Source organism: Miscanthus floridulus, chromosome 6, assembly GCF_019320115.1.
Source record: "Miscanthus floridulus cultivar M001 chromosome 6, ASM1932011v1, whole genome shotgun sequence".
Taxonomy (NCBI): Eukaryota; Viridiplantae; Streptophyta; class Magnoliopsida; order Poales; family Poaceae; genus Miscanthus; species Miscanthus floridulus.
The window spans coordinates 121898059-121917264 of record NC_089585.1 but is presented as its reverse complement, the minus strand read 5'-3'; the positions used below and the strand labels follow the sequence as shown (position 1 = coordinate 121917264).

At 44.7% G+C, this 19206-nt stretch overlaps 2 protein-coding genes across 2 annotated transcripts; one reads left to right on the top strand and one right to left on the bottom strand.

Moving 5' to 3' along the window:
• The first annotated feature begins 15722 nt into the window (after positions 1-15722).
• On the top strand, positions 15723-16384 carry LOC136459389 (histone H2B.4). The gene has a single exon (XM_066459256.1). The coding sequence runs from the start codon at positions 15797-15799 to the stop codon at positions 16208-16210; it is 414 nt and encodes a 137-aa protein (XP_066315353.1). The 5' UTR covers positions 15723-15796; the 3' UTR covers positions 16211-16384.
• A 585-nt stretch (positions 16385-16969) lies between these two features.
• On the bottom strand, positions 16970-18906 carry LOC136459388 (pentatricopeptide repeat-containing protein At5g42450, mitochondrial-like). Its single transcript, XM_066459255.1, has one exon. The coding sequence runs from the start codon at positions 18414-18416 to the stop codon at positions 17040-17042; it is 1377 nt and encodes a 458-aa protein (XP_066315352.1). The 5' UTR covers positions 18417-18906; the 3' UTR covers positions 16970-17039.
• Positions 18907-19206: the final 300 nt, after the last annotated feature.

The following is a 19206-nucleotide window of genomic DNA, read 5'->3' as shown; positions in this document are numbered from 1 at the left end:
TACAGTACCAATGTCTGGAGGGTCGTCCAGAGGGAGAGGAAAGAGGAAGGAAACTACCTGGGGGTGGGAGGGTCCTCTTGGTCCTGATTTCTTTGAAGAAGCTCTTTATGAGAGGTTCCCAGTTGAGAGCAAAAGTGATTTCACCAAAAAGACACCACTGAGAGGATACGATGAAAGGAAAGAAGAGTGGCTAAAATGCATGCGTGGTGAGGACTGCCTAGTGTAGATGTTCACCAAGGGAATAGATGGAGGTCGTTGTTTCTTCAAATGCCCACGAGCATGGGTAATTGCTATTACCATTTGTTTCTTCAATATGTTTATCTTGTATATCACTTACACGCCATACTTATTGTAGTCTTCCTTGGCCGAAGAAAACTATGGGTTCAGTAGGTGGGTCGATCCTCGACATATTTATCCACATGCAGAGTACATCTACTACCTATAGGACCGTATCTTTGATCTAGAAAGAGAAGTTAGCAGCGGTTACAAGGACGACGGACAGAACGACAACAACAATGGTGCTGATTCATAGGAGGCACTCTACAATGATCCATATTGCACCTGCCCTAACTACAAGAACAAGGGGCCTCCCCGTCACCCCCACCACCACCAACACCAGCAATGGGAGGCTACTATGGAGAAGGTACAACACAATTTACTATGTGGCCACACTACTAGGATGACTTTATCTTTTTCACATGTACCCAGGTTTAATTAACCAAGGCATGTTAGGTTTAATTACCTAAGACATGGTTTAATTACCTAAGGCATGTTAGGTTTAGTCGAAGGAAACTCTGTACCTAGGTTCGGTACATGTAGTCACATGTCATTTAATATGTTTCGTGTGTTGATTTATATAATGCCGTACGTTGTTAGGTTTTTTTGCAGCACGTGTTCATATTTCAATACGTTTGTATCATTACGCGGAATATTAAGACCATAGATAATGAAAACAACCACATAATGAAAAGTTCAATACTATGCCACATTACACAACATATTAATACAACAACTACGTGCCGACAGTAGACATAGGGGCAAATGCACTTCCAAATCCTCAGTCTGAAATGTACTGAGTAAGCAACTCATCATCTGAGTACCAGTCCTCTACTACAACCCTGTTGCTATGGCTAGGCTCAACTGCGTTGCTCTGACCTGCCTGTCGCTTGTAGTAAGCGGCCTCCGCTTCATCTACGGCCGCTGCGGCCTGAGTGAAGAACACATCGTCATCCTCCTCCGCCTGTAAGCCCGCCTCTGTTAGAGTGATGAGCTCGCTCAGTCTGCCAGTGTCGTCCTCAGCCTCCTGCGCCTGCATGCCCGCCTCTGCTAGAGCGATGAGCTCGCTAAGTCTGCCAGTGTCATCCTCAGCCTCCTGTGCGTGCATGCCCACCTCTACTAGAGCAATGAGCTCACTCAGTCTAGCAGTGTTGTCCTCATCCTCGTCTCCCTCATCAAACAACACAATCGGTGATTGAACGGTGCAACCAGCTCACGATCTATGGTCATCTAACTTCTTCTCCTCATACCTTGCACAAGCCACCTCTGTGGCATGTTCCCCGCTGCAACCAATCCCTTCATGTATAAAATGCAATCAGTTAGCAACGTAATTATATTATATTTAAAACCAGGCAACGAAAAAAAAAGTTTTCAAGCACTCATTGGCACATAATGTAGCAACATGCTTGTTAAAGACCTGCATCTATACTCTTGCCTCCTCCCTTGCCCTCTCCTCCTCTAACGTCATCCGCCTCTCCAATCCCCATTTGTTAAGCCCAACATTGATTGGGTTACAAATACCGCGATGTCTAGCAAACTCACGCATCTTTTCTTTGTGATGTTTAACAAATAGGTTGACGTAGTCAGGTCCATATCCCCTCTTTCGTGCAATTAGTTGCCTCTTCTTTGGTTCATCCAAGAACTTAGCTTCACCATCATAACATTCCCAACTGCATTTTCTAGTGCTCTGTTCAAAAGAAATATTATATCATATATGCCTTAGCAAAGCAAACAAAATACGATTTCATGTTTACCAGAAAAATAACGAACCTCATCATACTCAATCATATGGCCGCAATAATGGCCTATTCCAAGCTCCGAAGGGACTAGGCCATAGTTGGATTTTACACCACATTCGCACATGGCAGGAGGTGCTTTGTAGATTACCCTTTCTTTCTTCTTTTCCTTAACCCTCCGTAGTTCTTCCGGCCATTGGTTCTTAGGACCATACAACCACTCCTTGAAACGACACTTCGCCATTGAAAACACCTAAATAATGAGACATTAGTACATGAACACATATAGCTCAAGATTTCAAAACATACACTTTGCACTTACTTCATGCTTATTTGGACACACAAACTCCAATGTATTCTCAGGGTTTATCACAGCTCGATCTCCGCAATAGCACAGAGGAGGTTTCTTGAGTCATCTAACTACGGCTAGGTGCTTATCCTTAGCCATCATTGGTGGAGGGTTAGGGGGGGTGGAACCCACCACTTGAAGTGCTCATGTGGATGTCTCTCTCTAAACCAATCGTCGAAAAAGAGGTACCTAGGATCAAACTTGTCTGTACAATTAACCAACTGAAAGAAAAAGCACCTCTCATGGTCCTACACAACGAGATTCCAACAAAATATTAGTAGCATACTTACACAAATAAAGAAAAAGGATAGTGCAAACAATTTCTTACATTAAACCGACTACATGTGTAGAAGCAACGCGCCGCTGTGTCCGGATGTTTCGATTGAAAAACATGGACTGGGAAACCACAGTCATAGTTAGGGACAGGGAGGTCAGGAGAGACGGGGGCATCTTTGCTAGACGCGTCGTGGTATAATTCTCGAGGACGACCCTGTTTTCGCCAAAACTCCTCCCGAAACATTTCTTGCATCTAACAAAACGGATGTAATTTAACAAACATAAATCAAAACATCACAAATAAATATCAATGAGAACCATAACTACAATACAACCAATTTCATTCTAAGAATCGAAAGGAGTTAACATTAAACCCTAAACCTAGGGTTTCTCATTTGATCCACAACAATGAACCCATAACATAACTACATGCGCCTTGGTTTGCTAGCTTTTTCCATGCCTTGGAATGAACCTACGGTTGTATAATACATATATTGAGGGATACAAGTGATGATGATTCTTAGGTTCAAAAATCCGACTAATATATACCGAATCGATGCGAAAAAACAAGGAGGGGAGTGAGGATACCTTGCTCATGAAAATCTACGAATCAAATCAAGGTTTTCAAGGTCCAATATGTCGATTCGTGGGGTAGGGTGAAGTGGGGAGAGAAAAACCCGAGAGGGAGGAGAAAGAAGAGGAAGAACGCTTGGGCAAGAAAGTTGGGCCAGGGTTAAATATAGGGAGCTCGGCGCCAGTCACTCTAGCGCCGAGCCCCCTGGCAGGTCATGGACCGTGCCCAGGAGCTCAGCTCTAGAGACGCTAGCGCCGAGCTCGGTGCCAGCATCAATGGCGCTGAGCTAAGGGTCCATTTCCTGAATTCTTTCCGCCAGAGGTCTATTTGTGAGAAACTTTCAAAAAGGGCCAAATTGTAAAAAAAATTCAGACATTCATGCACGCGACCGTCCTGTGCGGGCCATTCGCCGAGTTCCTGGCATCGCTGCCGTCCCCACCACTCGCGCTCGTCTCCAACTTCTTCCTCGGGTTCACGCGTCGCGTCGTGGCCGACGCCAGCGTCCGCCACATCGTGTTCAATGGCTTGTCCTGCTTCGCCGCGGTGATCTACAAGGCGCTCGCCATGAGCCCGCCGGCCATGATCCAAGTGCCCGGCATGCCAGAAGCCCAGAACACGTGGTGGTCAGGGCGGAGGAGGAGGTCCCGGATGGTGTCACCAAGAGGGCCGATCCCGACAACCCGTTCACACGCTTCTTCATGGACAAAATCGATGACTCGGACGTGCGCAGCTGGGGAGTCCTCAGCAATAGCTTTGATCGATGATAGCGGAGCAGCACCTAAACGTAAGGCATGTGGCCATGGTGTTACTTCGGCCATGTCTTTGCACTTTGTAGAAGCTTATGGAAAGAGCTATAGGAGGCCTATGATCGATGACGTCGTAGGGAGGCACTCCCAGAGGTCGTTCGAGTCTAGGAAAAAGCGGGAGCCGATGGACTCCGCCATGGTGGAGTAGTCAGGCCACGAGAGAGTCAGCACCGTGTGCCCCTATGCCACCAGCGTGCGCGCCAGCGATGAGCCTACGGTCGTGTGCTGCCTAGCCCCGCGTGAGGTGCACGAAGCCGTGGCTGCCGGGAGCACGTCGTCGACGGAGGCACGGTACTGCACCAGGCAGCGCTCTCTAGGCGTGGCCGCAGTGCGCCGAGGCCATGGCCTCGGCCACACCCTCGGCCATCTCATGCAGCGGTGGATGACCTAAGGACGCATCAGGGCGCTTCGAGGTCCGAGGCCGCTGGGGAGGAGGAGGGTGGCTGCTTCAAGGTGCGCAGGCGCTCGTCGTGCTCTTTGGCTCGTGCGTAGGCCACCGCGGGCGCCCATCACGCGAGCGGAGCATCGTCGCTGCTCCGCTTGTGCATAGGCCACCGTAGGTGCTCAATGCCGCTCCGCCTCATGCTCTGTCCACCGTAGCCAATCGCTCCTCCGTGGGTGGGATTATTCTTACGGAGGAGACGGAGACTAACGCCCATACGCGTTCCCGTTGGAATACATGTCTACCAGTGGCCCTTGTATGCAGGATATGTAGAAAATGGCATCAACGAGGGAGCGATGAAATTATAATGACAGTGCTCTAAATAGATGAATTATAACGACATATCTCCAAACTTTCAAAATTATAATGTTATGGATAAAAAAACCTTTTAACTAACAGATTTGCTGGTGCCTAGACATCTTCTGACGGTTCCCGCACAAGGAGCGAGTGAGCGTCTAGCACATCGAGCTCGCGAGCAAGCGCACCGGCAGTGGGTTCGCGTCGCCTCGGGCATCGCCCACGTTTGACCGAACATCGCCCGCGTCACCAGCCGCTTCCCACCCGAATCCATGTACACCCGATCTACTTTTAAAATATTCAGATGCAACAGTTGCAACATATAAAAGACAACAGTTGAAACACTTGAAACAAGCGTCTATGACACTTGTGAAAATACCTGAAAAACATTTAAAAATCATTGCAAACAAATGCAATATCCAGATGAAAAACACTTGCAAACATAAATATGAAACACCTAAAAATACGAAATATATGCTTGCAACATGCATGTATATGTAACATTCAGATCTACTTTTACAACATCTAGATAAAACAATTGTAACATACATTTGTAATAGTGGAAACATTTGGAACATACACTAACATATGTGTATAGTCATTATAACATGTGCGACATGTCGATCTACTTTTGCAATATCAATATACAACACATGCAACATACCTCTAAAACACTTGAAACATACCCTTGCAACATACGGTTTTCACCCTTTTTTCTTGCGTATGACGCAACACAGAGCGGGGGAACGGTCGATTCCGGAAGTCTGCATCTTGGCCACCGTCATCGTAGCCGCTATTGGGCTAGTCGCCCATGCCGGAGGAGTTGCCCCTACCTGATCTCATACGCATCATTGCTGGAGACCGTCTCCAAGGGAGGCAGCGGCCCGGGCGCCATGGAGATAGAGAGGGGAAGGCCGATTGGTTGCCACTCCTAGCATGAGCTGCCACCAGAGAGGGGTAGAAACAGGTGGGGGAGCGATGCAGAATGGAAACCACACACATCAGTTGGTGAGAATGGTGGAGAGGGAAGAAGCTGCACGACGACGCTCAAGTGTGGTGGGGAGGAAGGATGAAGGTAGGCGGGCAGCTGGGCGCAGTGAAGAAGCTACACGATGACATCTTTCAGTTTTACTCAGTGTCCCTCGATGTTTGTCTATGTTACTCTACATCACTTGACACCTCTCTTGGTAGAGTCGTCCCTTAAAGTCACTCATTGACATTTGGCGTCCTTCAACGTCATGTGATGTCTATCGACGTCACATCGAATCTCAACCCCCTCAATGTCCTCCAATGTCTCTCGACATCCCTCAATGTCCCTCAACATCCCTTGTCAATGTCATCTATAACAGAACCGACCAAATCATAAGAACGTAAGTACAAAAACAATCACCGAAGCGATCAAATTCCTGTACTTAAGCTCCTATAATCCCGGTAGTCCGGAAATCACGAAGGATTTCAACCAACTCTCGACATACAAACCAAGATCATAGTGATTCAACACAACACATCATTCGTTACAACATTTCACAAGTAGCATTCGAATTATATCCATCAGAGTTCAAATAACATATTACAAACCAAGTTTGAGTGTGCGGAAGCAACATAGTTTAGTACAAAACATCATAGTTTTCAAATACATTGCCAAGTCTGAGTCATGTTCCACAAAAGCATTATTAGGTACGAGAACTAGTAGAGACCGCGCCCAACAGTCTAGTCTTCATCCCCAGCTGGGAGAAGGCAGTACTTGCAGCAACCAAAGTAGAACTGGTCATCTGCAACAGGTGGGAGATAAACCCTGAGTACGAGAAGGTACTCAGCTAGACTTACCCATCAAAACCAGAAATAAAAGACACCAAGGGTCATGCAAGGCTTATGAGGTGGGCTAGCTTGACACAGTTGCATAAAAGAGCTTATGATTATAGTAACCAATTTAAACTTAGCATCAAGCTTATCATCATTTACCTGTCCACTAGATTTGCACCTGTACTAGAGCACTCACTTATTAGGAGCAATCAATATTAACCATAGCAGGTATAATAAGGTTGTCATCATCATATCATCATTTCCGAACCATTATATTATTTAGTGTATCTACATTGGAGATAAGCCCGTCAAGTTCTCACTAACCGGGAGAGACGGCGACTCGAATCGAATTACAACTCAGCTGAGGGGGTATTCCTAACTCTCACCCTGGCATACTTAGTAAGGGTAGCCGTGGGTCACCTTTGGAACAACTCAGGAACCAAATTCACGGGTTCGATCAGCGCCAGCACTCTCAGGGATTACCCTTCTGCTAGGACGATCAGGACTTTTAAATCACCTGCCCTTGGACTCACGCCTATGGCTCCCTTCCGAGGCGCACTTTATACTTATCGACTCCCGGCCTGAGGTGAGCTACTCGGCTTCGTGGTCGGTCTCCAGACCCGGCCAACTAAGAGAGAGGCATGCGTTCAACATGAACAGGAAAGGCTCCAAGATTCAGTCCTTAATCGACACAGACGGAGTCACTACAAACCGGCAAGCCTCCGTCCGGTCTTCATTTCAAATTAAGACTGGTTCTTTTCCACGATAGCAAATATAGCCAACCGTGCCACATGTATATTCCTATATCTCGTAGGTGACAGGAAATCACCCGACTTCTACCGCGTTTGAGCAAGGCTAAGCACTATGCGAACCTGAGCTACATAGGATTCAGGGTAACAATATCTGGACAAGGATTGGATAACCAATGCAGCAAATGTTTGCATCCAACACCTAAACTTAATGCAACAATATATATATATATATAACAATAATACTGTAACTGCATTTCGGAAAATAGGAGGCTTAAAATGCTCTAGGGCTTGCCTTTCACAAAGTTGCAAGGACGGTGATCCGGGCACTCAACGGCGACCTCGTCTAGCACTTCTCCTGAAGGCTGCACCTCCTGAACCTCCGGTGTCGGCTGCTGCTGCTCGCTCGGTTCCTTGAATTCCAGCAGTGTCACACCCTCCGATACACCTATTGCATGCTGATGCATAAGATAAATATCATGGATGCATAAGGAATGACATGATGCTTATGATGAATGAATCACAGTAAGTGTTTACGAAAGCATCACTGGACACCCGTTTACCGAGTAAAATAGCTCTATTCGAATCACTTTAAGCATGTATCTAACTTAACTTAAAGAACAAGATCAACTTACCTAACTTACATAACCTAAGATAAAGATGCTCATCTTCAGTTAAAGGCCTAACACCTAGGAATATTACCACAAACTTAGAAATAGTAAAGGCATACATAAATTAACATTCAAAGTTTCATATGCACACAAGTAGTCCATTAATTCAATCACAACAAGAGTTCTACAAATCCAAATGACTTGCATGAGGACATTCTAGAAAGCTTATGAAATTCTCTACAAATCAATTGTAAACATCATAGCATGATTCTTACGTTAACCAAATTGAATTCCAGTAAATCTAGAATATATCTAGAAATGACAGGGCTACTAACTTAATTATTTAATGATGATGCAAAAGCCTAATTTGACCAAACCAAGTTTACCAACTTGTTGCACATACCAGAGGAACACTAGAAAGTATAGTGCTAACTTCTAAATAAATTATTTAATATCATTTTCCAATTTATTTAGTTAATTAGGTGATTAAAGCAATATATAGTAAAACTGTTCATAAAAATCTTCAAAAATTACAGTAGCTATCTCATGCTTCACATAGACTACCATAAAAATTTCAAAGCCATTGAGCAAGCAGAACTTGTTGTACCCAAAATAACAGATGGCCTGTCTATTTCTAGCATAATTAGGAAACCCTATTGAAAAGTGTCAAGCAATAGATTTCTCATGTTTACTAGCCTCATTCTAGCATAAGAATAGCACTCACCAATTTTTACAATTACTAGATCTATAGAAAAATTATGAAAACTCACACAAGATCCATCCATACAAACAAGATAATTTTCTATCTCCTACATACAGTGTCCAAAATTTATGAAAATTTAACTACAAGCTATTCATGATATGAGAAGTACACCATAAAAATTTCATGCCATTTGGATCTACCTAGAAAAAGATATAATTACCCCTATTTCTTGCATGATTAAAAGAGATAAATAGAAACTCCTATTTTTATAACAGAACATGGCATGGAGTATATTTTTAATATAAATTAGATATTATCATGAACTCAACAAAATTAGAACCACATCATTTGGATCTACCATCTAAGAGCTACATATTTTTGAATATGTACATAAATCTGTGAAATAATAAAACAAAACAAAATAAGAAAACCTATTCAACTACTGGTGGGCCGGCCCAAAGAAATGGCGGCCCGTGACGCAGGCGTAGGCGCGGCCCAGAAATGGCGCGGCCCAGCCAGGCTCCCGCGTCAGCCGCGGCGGCTGACGCGTGGGACCCACGTAACAGAGAGACAGGCAGGGAAGGAGAACAGGGCGACGGCGAAGCTCATCGCCGGTGACTCTTCCGGCGAACCCGACGGTGCTACGGTGTTCACTACATCAATGTGCATCTAGCAGTGCCCTCAATTGATGCTATTGGCGTGGCTACCGGGGTTGGCGACGAGCATGGCGGCGCACGGCCGCGGCATGGCCGGCTCCGGTGAGACGATGGCGTCGCAGCCCCTAATGGTGACCCTACGAGCTTCAGCAACGCTCCTAAGACCTAGCGTGAGGCAGAGGGGGGATGGCAAGGGCGCGAGGACAGCTGGCCGCGTGGAGCAACAACGCCGATGAGGTCAGCCATGGCGGCGGTGGAAGGAAGCTACGATTTCGCCCTTAACACGGCGCAATTGGATTGACGGTGGGGTGGAGAAGGTAGAGGAGATCACTGCAAAGCCACAGACGAGCTGGGCAACGCATTTTCGCGATGGCGAGCGTGCACAGTGATGGCGACACTCGGTCGGAAACGGAGAAGCCGCTGCGGCTCGACGTTGCGCGCTGTGGAGGCGAGAGAGAGGCAATGGAGCGGTGAGCGCGTTCGGGCAGGCGCTGGCCTTCTTCTAGAGCTTGGACGCACGACGTGGAGGCTTTGGCAGCGCATGAGCACCACATGGCGAACATCTTCTGCGTCGGTTGGCCATGGCGACACTGACCATTTTATGAAACGTTGCGATTCAGTGTTTGACGACTATGACTGACAGCGCCATTTCATCGTGTCAACATGGCTAATCCAATGACCCTTTGCAAAAACTATGTACATGAAAATTGTAGGTCTACCATCCATCTACAATTTCTTTTCAAGGACCAACACCTAAATCGTCGTGGATCCGAAGTTACATGAAGCCAAAGTGGGCTTGATGCAACTGAAAATGTAGCTACGACTTAGAATATTTTCTAAGTGTGAAATCAGCATGGAATTCTGACTTGTGGGCCATGTTTGAGGCTATTCCACACATTTTCATGAGTTGATCATAAAACAACTTTTGTTCCTTGATAAATTAGCTACAACTTTGGTAAAGAGTGCACAGCCATGCAAAGTTTCTAGGTTGGTCTTTTGAATCAGTCAAACAGTGGCACTCAAGGGGTCATTTCAAGTCAAACCTCCACTCAAGGGCAATTTTGTCATTTTGATCTACATAAACAATGTCCAAACAATTACCCTAAGTGTAGTTAAGGTGTATTAGATCATGATTAACCACTTTACACAATTGTTATACCAATTTTTCTAATGATCACATGTGATGAAGCAACTAAAACAAGCAATTCACTCATATGTTTCAATTCCATGTTTCACATGTTTCATGACCTTGTTGTTATTTTATATTTGTCATATTACTACCCTGTTGCCATGTTTTAAGGTATGAGAAATTCATGTTGCATTCATAAGTTGCACTACTACCATTCATAAGCAATCAAGTACAAAACAAACAGAATATGCGAATGTTGCATATGTATGTTTCAATGATAATGGCATGATGACATAGATGATGCGTATGTTTATGAAATGACATGCAATTTAGTGGAAGCCAAACACCTAGGGTGTTACAGTGTCATCAACTCAACTCCTTCGAACTTCGCCGCCGGCGTCACTGCCACCTCGTTCAACCATTTGAATCACTTTTAGAATTGCTTTCTATATATCTTGCTCTATATTTTTTGTTTGTGACTTTCTACTAAGTTGACATACAACTTTAGTAAGAAAGGGATGCATCTTACATGTGCACTCGGTGGATGAGTGTTCTTCTTTCTAGAATTCATGTACCTGTGTGATATACATTTCGAGTGTAAAATTTTGTCACTAGTGATGGCCTCCACACATGGCATGGGACTATGATCTACTCAGTAGCTCACAGTGAGGAAACAATAACAAGGATAGAAATTAGCAAACTTAATGAAGCTATGTTTTGTAAATAAGTACTCGCGTGACAAATTATGTGTAATAAGCTTTATACACAACAATGGCTTACTGCTATAGAATATGGCATCTCTAGTTATGCATAGCAATCCTCAGACATTTGCAATCATATTGAGAGTATGACACAAAACATATAAAAACAACGTAGATGATTCTCGTAGAAAATTCCAGAGGACAATGTTGAAGCAACCACAACAAGTAAATAGGATTTTGGAAAAATGACCACAAATTATATAAGCATAGCTCCAACAGAGTACAAGTGCTTGTTGCTCTCTCTCACAACCCTACTTGATCCTCTAGGGCCCTCTAATTCTTGTCGTACATAAAAAACTAGTGCAATAGAAATGTCTAGCCTAGTCATCTCGAGCGCTACTAATTGCTCTAGTTGACGCCTATGACCTCCTCCCCCTTTGTTTGTATAGTGCCCTCCAAGATCCTCATGCATATAAGTAGGAGTCCTATTTCTAATAGGATTCAACATTAAAGAACTACGGCTACAACTTTGACATCTGAGAGGGGGTAAATTTGACCACTTAAAAAACTAAGGCTAAAACCACTTATAAAAAACTACAAGTTCTATCTAAATGTGGACTAAGGATTTTCTCTTGCTTTCTCATAGTCTCTTTTGCCAAATCCCTCAAGAAATCATCAAGATTTGAGCAAGGGAGTTGGGAGCACCAAGAATAGAGAGAGACAAAAAGCTTTAGGTCGAAATGAGTGAGTGAAGAAGATGACCAAGAAGGTATAAATACCCCCTCAACTCCCACAAAACGATCGACCTGACAGCATGGAGGCTCCGCGGCGCGGAGGCTCTGCCTCCATGCGCAGAGGTTTCGTGTAGGCCAGAACATATTAGAATGAAGATCATTTGGGTTTTTATGACTGGGATTATTTGTAATGTAGGTACATATGTGAGCATTTAGTTCCACCCAGCACACTATTAGTATCCCCTTAATAGTACAGCTTGTTCTATAACTCAATTTCAAAACATAAAATGAAGCAATCTTGCTCCTTAGTCATTGCAAGCCATGCTTTTGAGTTGGGGTCTCCTCCTATGTTTCTTTGCACCCATAACTTATGATCCGCTATTAAACACTTGTAAAAGCCATTAATTCTTTAATTATGTGGCCAACATCACCAAAACCTACTTAGGGCTTGATTGCACTTACATGTGTGTGTAAGCACAATAGTAAAGAGGTGTGCAAACCTCACTAAACTCAAGGATAGCACTTAAAGTAAAGCATTAATGTGGCTTAAACTAGCCTAAGCACAAACAACTACAACATCTTAACCCGACAACATTTAGATGTCAATGACCTAGTGCACATGCATTTTCCCCATATGTTCTCAAGGACAACTAGCGAGTGTAATTCTAATATGTGAAATTGCCAACTAAGAATGTGAAACACTGACATTGTATTCTCCATCAATTGCACCACACAATGTGAAACACTAACATTCTATGTTGAACTCCCTTTATTTCAAACTATAAGTTACTTTGACTTTTTTTGTATATCCATTTTATTATGTCTCTAGATAAATAATACGTCAGAATACATAGCAAAATGGATGAAATTAAAAGTCAAAGCGACTTCTAATTTGAAGCAGATGGAGTAGTTGTCAAGCGGTTCAGTAAAACAACTTCAACTCTATTGGTTGAGCAGCTCGTATTATATGTTTTCAAGCTCTACCAAAACACCAAAATCTAGTTATGTTGTCAAGATTCAAGAACTCGATTAATTTTTCAGAAGCAATATTATATGTTTTCATTTTGCAACATATACAAATTATATATAAATGCCTATTTTTTACCAAATCTAATAGGACACAATCCAATTCTACAATTGGATCCGGTCAAGCTGCTCGGGATGCGATCATTTTCGACACGATTGTTGGCATGTGTAAGTCACAAGGCCTGATAGACATCGGCCCATCCTACCCTTCGCAAAATGCAAATCGATGTCAGCAAACTGCCCAGCAGCCTAGGCCCCTTCTAAAAAAACATAGCCTAGGCCCCACCTCCTCAGGGACCTGCACGGTAATAATCTCCTACAACTAAAAAGAATAAAATATGGATATTTTTTGGTGCGACATTTATTTTGGTTCGTTCGTCTGCTAACGCCTACGATCCCATGACATCTCCCGCATGCTGCGTCCTTTGGTGCGATTCTCCTTAATTGAATATTGTCTATCATGTGATAGAGGAATCATGGCAAAATAGGAAGTAGAAAATTATTGTGCTATCCATATACACATTGCATATTTGCATGCACCAGCATACATGGTAATGAGCAAAAGAAAAGAGAATTAACACAGAAGGAAAGAGAATTAAGATAAAAGAAACCTCTTTGTATTTATGAGAACCTTACCAAATCTGTCTACATTTAATTACTTCCTATCTTTGCATTTGCAAAAGGGACAATTTTTTCTCCTTTTATTTGGTTTCACGCTCACGTGTTTCATCACCATCGCTTGTTGTTTCTTGCTAAAATTGCCATTGGGTATGTTCATTTTGAATCCTTTCTCCATATTCTAATTAAACTATAACATTTTGAATTAGGATACGAGGTAAGACATGCAAACAGATATTTCAAAACTACCTATAGAGTCTAAAGAACTTAATAAATAAATCCTTCTGGAGGCAATGTAAATTCTCTCTAATCTTTCATTTGGTGTAGTTAGTGTTATTATAGTACCCGCATGTATTTCTACAACTAAAAAGAATAAAGTGTGGATATTTTTTGGTGCGATATTTATTTTGGTTCGTCCATCTGCCCACGCCTACGATCCTACGATATCTCCCGCATGCTGCGTCCTTTGGTGCGATTCTTCTTAATTGAATATTGCTAGGAATCATGGTAAATAGGAAGTAGAAAATTATTGTGCTATCCATATACACATTGCATGTTTGCATGCACCAGCATACATGGCAACGAGCAAAAGGAAAGAGAATTAACACAGAAGGAAATATAATTAAGACAAAAGGAACCTCTTTGCATTTCTGAGAACCTTGCCAAATCTGTCTACATTTAATTACTTGCTCTCTTTGCATTTGCAAAAGGGACAGCCTTTTTCCTCCTTTCATTTGGTTTCACGCTCACGTGTTCCATCGCCCTTGCTTGTTGTTTCTTGCTGAAATTGCCCTTGGGTCTGTTCATTTTGAATCATTTCCCCATATTATAATTAAACTACAAAATTTTAAATTAAGATACGAGGTAAGACATGCAAACAGATATTTCAAAACTACCTGTAGAGTCCAAAGAACTTAATAAATAAATCCTTCTGAAGGCGATGCAAATTCTCTCTAATCTTTTATTTGGTGTAGTTAGTGTTATCATAGTACCCGCATGTATTCATGAGAAATAAATCGTGGATAAAACATGAACACTTTTTGGTGCGATATTCCAACATAGGTCCATCGTCCTGCTAATATCCTTGAGGCAGATCACATAAAGGATGAGAGACCCTCTATGAGATTGCTCACAAGAAACTCAAACTTATATCTGACCATAGTAAATGTTGAATTGCTCTGCATCAAAAACATCGGCAATGATAAGTGGGGACATAGGTTTTAGTATGCATAGTGGAGGAAAACTCAACATTGGCCTTCTCAGTAACTTTTCTAATCCTTTACAGTGCTAACTTGTCCTTACTCAGATAGTCAAGAGGTGCACTATAAAATTATGCACCACTAAGAAAAGTGTCATCATTGGTTGCCTTGACCTGAAAAATATGTTGAAATTAAGAATTACAACACCTAATTCAACATCTTGGAACAGACACTCATGTGGATACCTTATTCTACAATATATGTCTGTGTGGAATAGTCATAAAGCTAGACATATTTATACGGTGAGTATAACATACTTTGTTTTAAATTTTTATGAGAGATTATTTAAGACACGCAGTATCATCCATGTGACAGTCACTAATATTTACATATATATTCGAACCTGTGTGTACAGGATTATATGGAGATGCAGCGGAACTTATTAATGGATTTATTGGCGCACGGAAGAAATGGATATCGAAGAATTATTTCTGCCGATATAAAATATTATGTCTTAGCCATATCACGAAAAAATCTATACAGTAGAGTTTATGAGCCTACGACGCTGCGCTCTCCGTGACTGTGTTAATTTCATAAACTTTGATTTTTAAATTAAATGTCACTTTAACGTTAGTATTTAATTTAACAGTATTATTATCTTATCGAACGATCCGTATATTTTTAGTAAAAAAATTTAGTTGTTTCGTATCGACGTACGAACTCGCTGCCCAGTAAACCTCCAAAATTTCCGACCCAAAGCGCCCAAAGACACACGATTTCGCACGGCTTGGCGGCTTCCCGCTCACATTTTCGGCTCGCACACCCCCGCTTACCGCCTAAACCACCCCGATCCGCGGCATCACGCGTCCCCACGCCAAACCACCCCCGCGCGCTGAAATCCCAGCCGTACCGCGCATCCAACGCCTCAGAGACCGCCATCTCAGCGATCCGCGCCGCCACCGCTTCCACCAATCACGTCCCGCCTCACCTTTCTATATAACCCCACCGCATCCTCCATCCAGAGCACACAGCCAAAAGCCACGAGCACTCGACAAATTCCAAATCCGCCGCTTCCCACCTCGCGTTCGCCGCTCCATTTGATCGATTCCTTATGGCTCCCAAGGCCGAGAAGAAGCCCGCCGAGAAGAAGCCGGCGGAGGAGAAGGCCGAGAAGAAGCCCAGGGCGGAGAAGCGCGTGCCCGGCAAGGAAGGCGGCGAGAAGAAGGGGAAGAAGAAGGCCAAGAAGAGCGTCGAGACGTACAAGATCTACATCTTCAAGGTGCTCAAGCAGGTGCACCCGGACATTGGTATCTCGTCCAAGGCCATGTCCATCATGAACTCCTTCATCAACGACATCTTCGAGAAGCTCGCCGCCGAGGCCGCCAAGCTCGCCCGCTACAACAAGAAGCCCACCATCACCTCCCGGGAGATCCAGACCTCGGTGCGCCTAGTCCTCCCCGGCGAGCTCGCCAAGCACGCCGTCTCCGAGGGCACCAAGGCTGTTACCAAGTTTACTTCCTCTTAGGTTGCTGCGGCACGGTGCTACGGTCCTGTTTCGTTTCCTCGTGTGTTTAGGCCAGTGCTAGGTTGCTCGTGGAACAATGTAGAATTTGTTGTATCTGCAGAATGATAATCAGTTACCCTTGTGGAAGTTTCTAATATATTGCAATATGCTAATATGATTTGCTTCAAATCTTGAGGAGGTTGTCAATTTTGGTACGATTTTTGCATGCGGTGCTGTTTAAATTTGCGACAACGGCCACGGTTTTTACATCTCGTACTATATTTGGCGCCAATATTTGCTTGGGATTGCCTGGGGTTAAAACAATCTCCTGGACGATGTAATGTGTTCAGGGGTTTATGGGTAAACAATATTTGTCAGAAATGTTTGAGGCACTGCTATGTGAAATCTGATCGCCTGATTTGTGTCAATGTTTGCCTTGGCCAGTTGTCAGTATTCACATCCGGACAAATTAATTTGTGCTCATGGACTTCTAACTGAATTTATCATCACAAATTGCAAGAAAATGATATAAAGCTTTGTGTTGTTTTCGGAGTTTGGACGATTTGTGGCGCCATGCACCTGACTGGGGAGGCTCATCTTGGTTCTCGTCTTTAGGACAGTTACTTGCAGGTTTCCTTTGCTGTTGGGATTGAGGAAGGGACTTTTATTATTGCTGCTAGCTCAATGCGTTGATGAAGGCTGAAATCTGATTATTCATTCTTCCAGCAAGAATTGATGAAGTGCAGTCTGGTCTGGTGCGTTCCTCATGTACTAGTAAGTTCAAAAAAAGACGATGACAAGTAAACACATTTACCAACAACCTCTCTTGGATACTCATTTGTTATTACTATCACACAATTGAGTAATCACGTTCATCTTCCATGGAATAAAAACATGCTTCAAGCATCGAATAAATTTCATCACTCTGATGATGCCTAAAGTCTCCATTGGAGAAGACATGGACCTTGTCCTGGACCTCAATCCAACTACAGCCGGTGATTCTCTTCAGCCGCTTCTCCTTAATCTCCCTCCTGATCATAGACACACTTTGCCAGCTTCCTGATGCAGAGTAAACATTTGACAGAAGAATGTAGGAAGATGTGTCCTTTGGATCCAATGCATGAATGCGCTTTGCAACACTCTCAGCCAGCTCCCTGTTCCAGTGAATCTGACAGCCCCCTACCAAAGCCTTCCAGAACCCAATGCCTGGCTCAAAGGGGAGCTCCTCAAGAAACCTCTTGGCATCGTCGAACCGCTTGGCACGAGATAGTAGATCAACCACACAAGCATAATGCTCAGGTTTCAGTATGCCGGGTTGCTCCATCTCTGCGGTCTTGAACAATGCATAACCTTCATCAACCAGACCAGCATGGTTGCAACCAAACAGCAAGCCGAGAAGAGTGACATTATCTGGCTTGAGGCCCGTTGCTCTCATCAACCTGTAAGCATCCAAAGCCTCCTCTCCCTTCCCGTTCTGTGCAAACCCGCAGATCAGTGCATTCCACGAGACCACGTTTTTCCGATTAATCTTTTTGAAAGCCAAAACACTGTCCTCCAAGCTACCGCACCTGGCATAGAAGCTCACAAGAGAATTACCTATATAAACGTCAAGCTTGCCCAAGAACTTGATGGCTGATGCATGAACGCTTCTGCCAACGCCAAGTGCCCCTGCATTGGCAACAGAAGTGAGCACGCAGGGGAAGGTGCTTTCATTCGGTGTGATGCCTCCTCGACACATTTTCAGGAACAGATTGATAGCCTCCTCACTGAGACCGGCTTGACTGCACCCGCCGATCATCGCGTTCCAGGAGACCACGTTCCTCTCTGGCATGCGCCGGAACAATCGGTCTGCTTCATCAAACATTCCATTCTTCAGCAAACCGGCAATGAGGGCGGTGTAGGACACCACATTCGGGTCACAGGTGTCATCGAGCGCGCCCTGGGCCTCCCTCATGGCGCCCATCTTCGCATAGTGGTCGAGGAGGGCGCTGCCGACGAAGACGTTGGAGCAGAGGCCGAGCTTAGCAGCGCAGGCGTGGAGCTGCACACCGACGCGCGGTGCTCGAAGAGAGGTGGCCGAGCGCAGGACGGTGCCGAAGGTGAACTCGTTGGGCGCGACGCCGTCGGCGAGCACTTGGGAAAACAGTGCCAGGGCGTCGCGGTGTCGGCCGCGGCGGGTGAGCGCGCCGATGGCGGCCGTGGCTGAGACGACGTCCCGGTGCGGCATTCCGTCGAGCAAGTTGCGCGCGAGTGACAGGGCAGTCCGTCGTGGGCACTGGGCGCCGCACGACTACCACATGATGAGTTGCGCCAGGGGTGATGGGGAGCCCCGTCAGGATTTCGTCGTACACGTACTGGGTGCGGCTGCGCCGCGGCGGAGTGCGGCGTTACCCAGTGCGCGTGCGCCGATGTGGAGGCCGACCCAGCGGGCCCGGGCTTGGAGGTCCGGATGGGGATTGGGGAGCCTCAGGGAGTGCGGCGACGGCTGCGCGTGTGCGCCCTCGTGTTGGAACCGGCGGACTCAGCGTGGCGTCGCTGTGCGGCTACGCATCGTGCCACCTGCACAAGGGGTGGGGGCTGCACGCCGCGGAGGCCCTCGGCAGTTTGTGCGCGAGTACGCCGGTAAAGCAGAACACGCCCCTCCTCAAGTGCTTGAAATGCTAATGGCGTTGGTGTGCAGACAGCGGTCTTCACAGTTCTGGTAAAATATATGCAATAATGAATAATATCATGGTGGTTTCAATCTGTTCTCTATTGGAACAGACTCTTTTGCATCAGTCAAATAGTTGGTGCTGGTTTCAATCTGTTCTGTATTGGGTTTCTGTGTTTCTTATGGCTCATTTATTTATATCATAAATCTTTTAAACTGATCAGTGGCTCATTGCTTATTGCATGGTCCCATACTCAAGCTAAGCACTGCAGTATATCCCAGTGGGATTGCGCAGAGTAGGGTATACTGACGCCCGTAAACTGCGTATTTGTTTACCTCACGTCCACAGTTCGATCTAAATCTGACG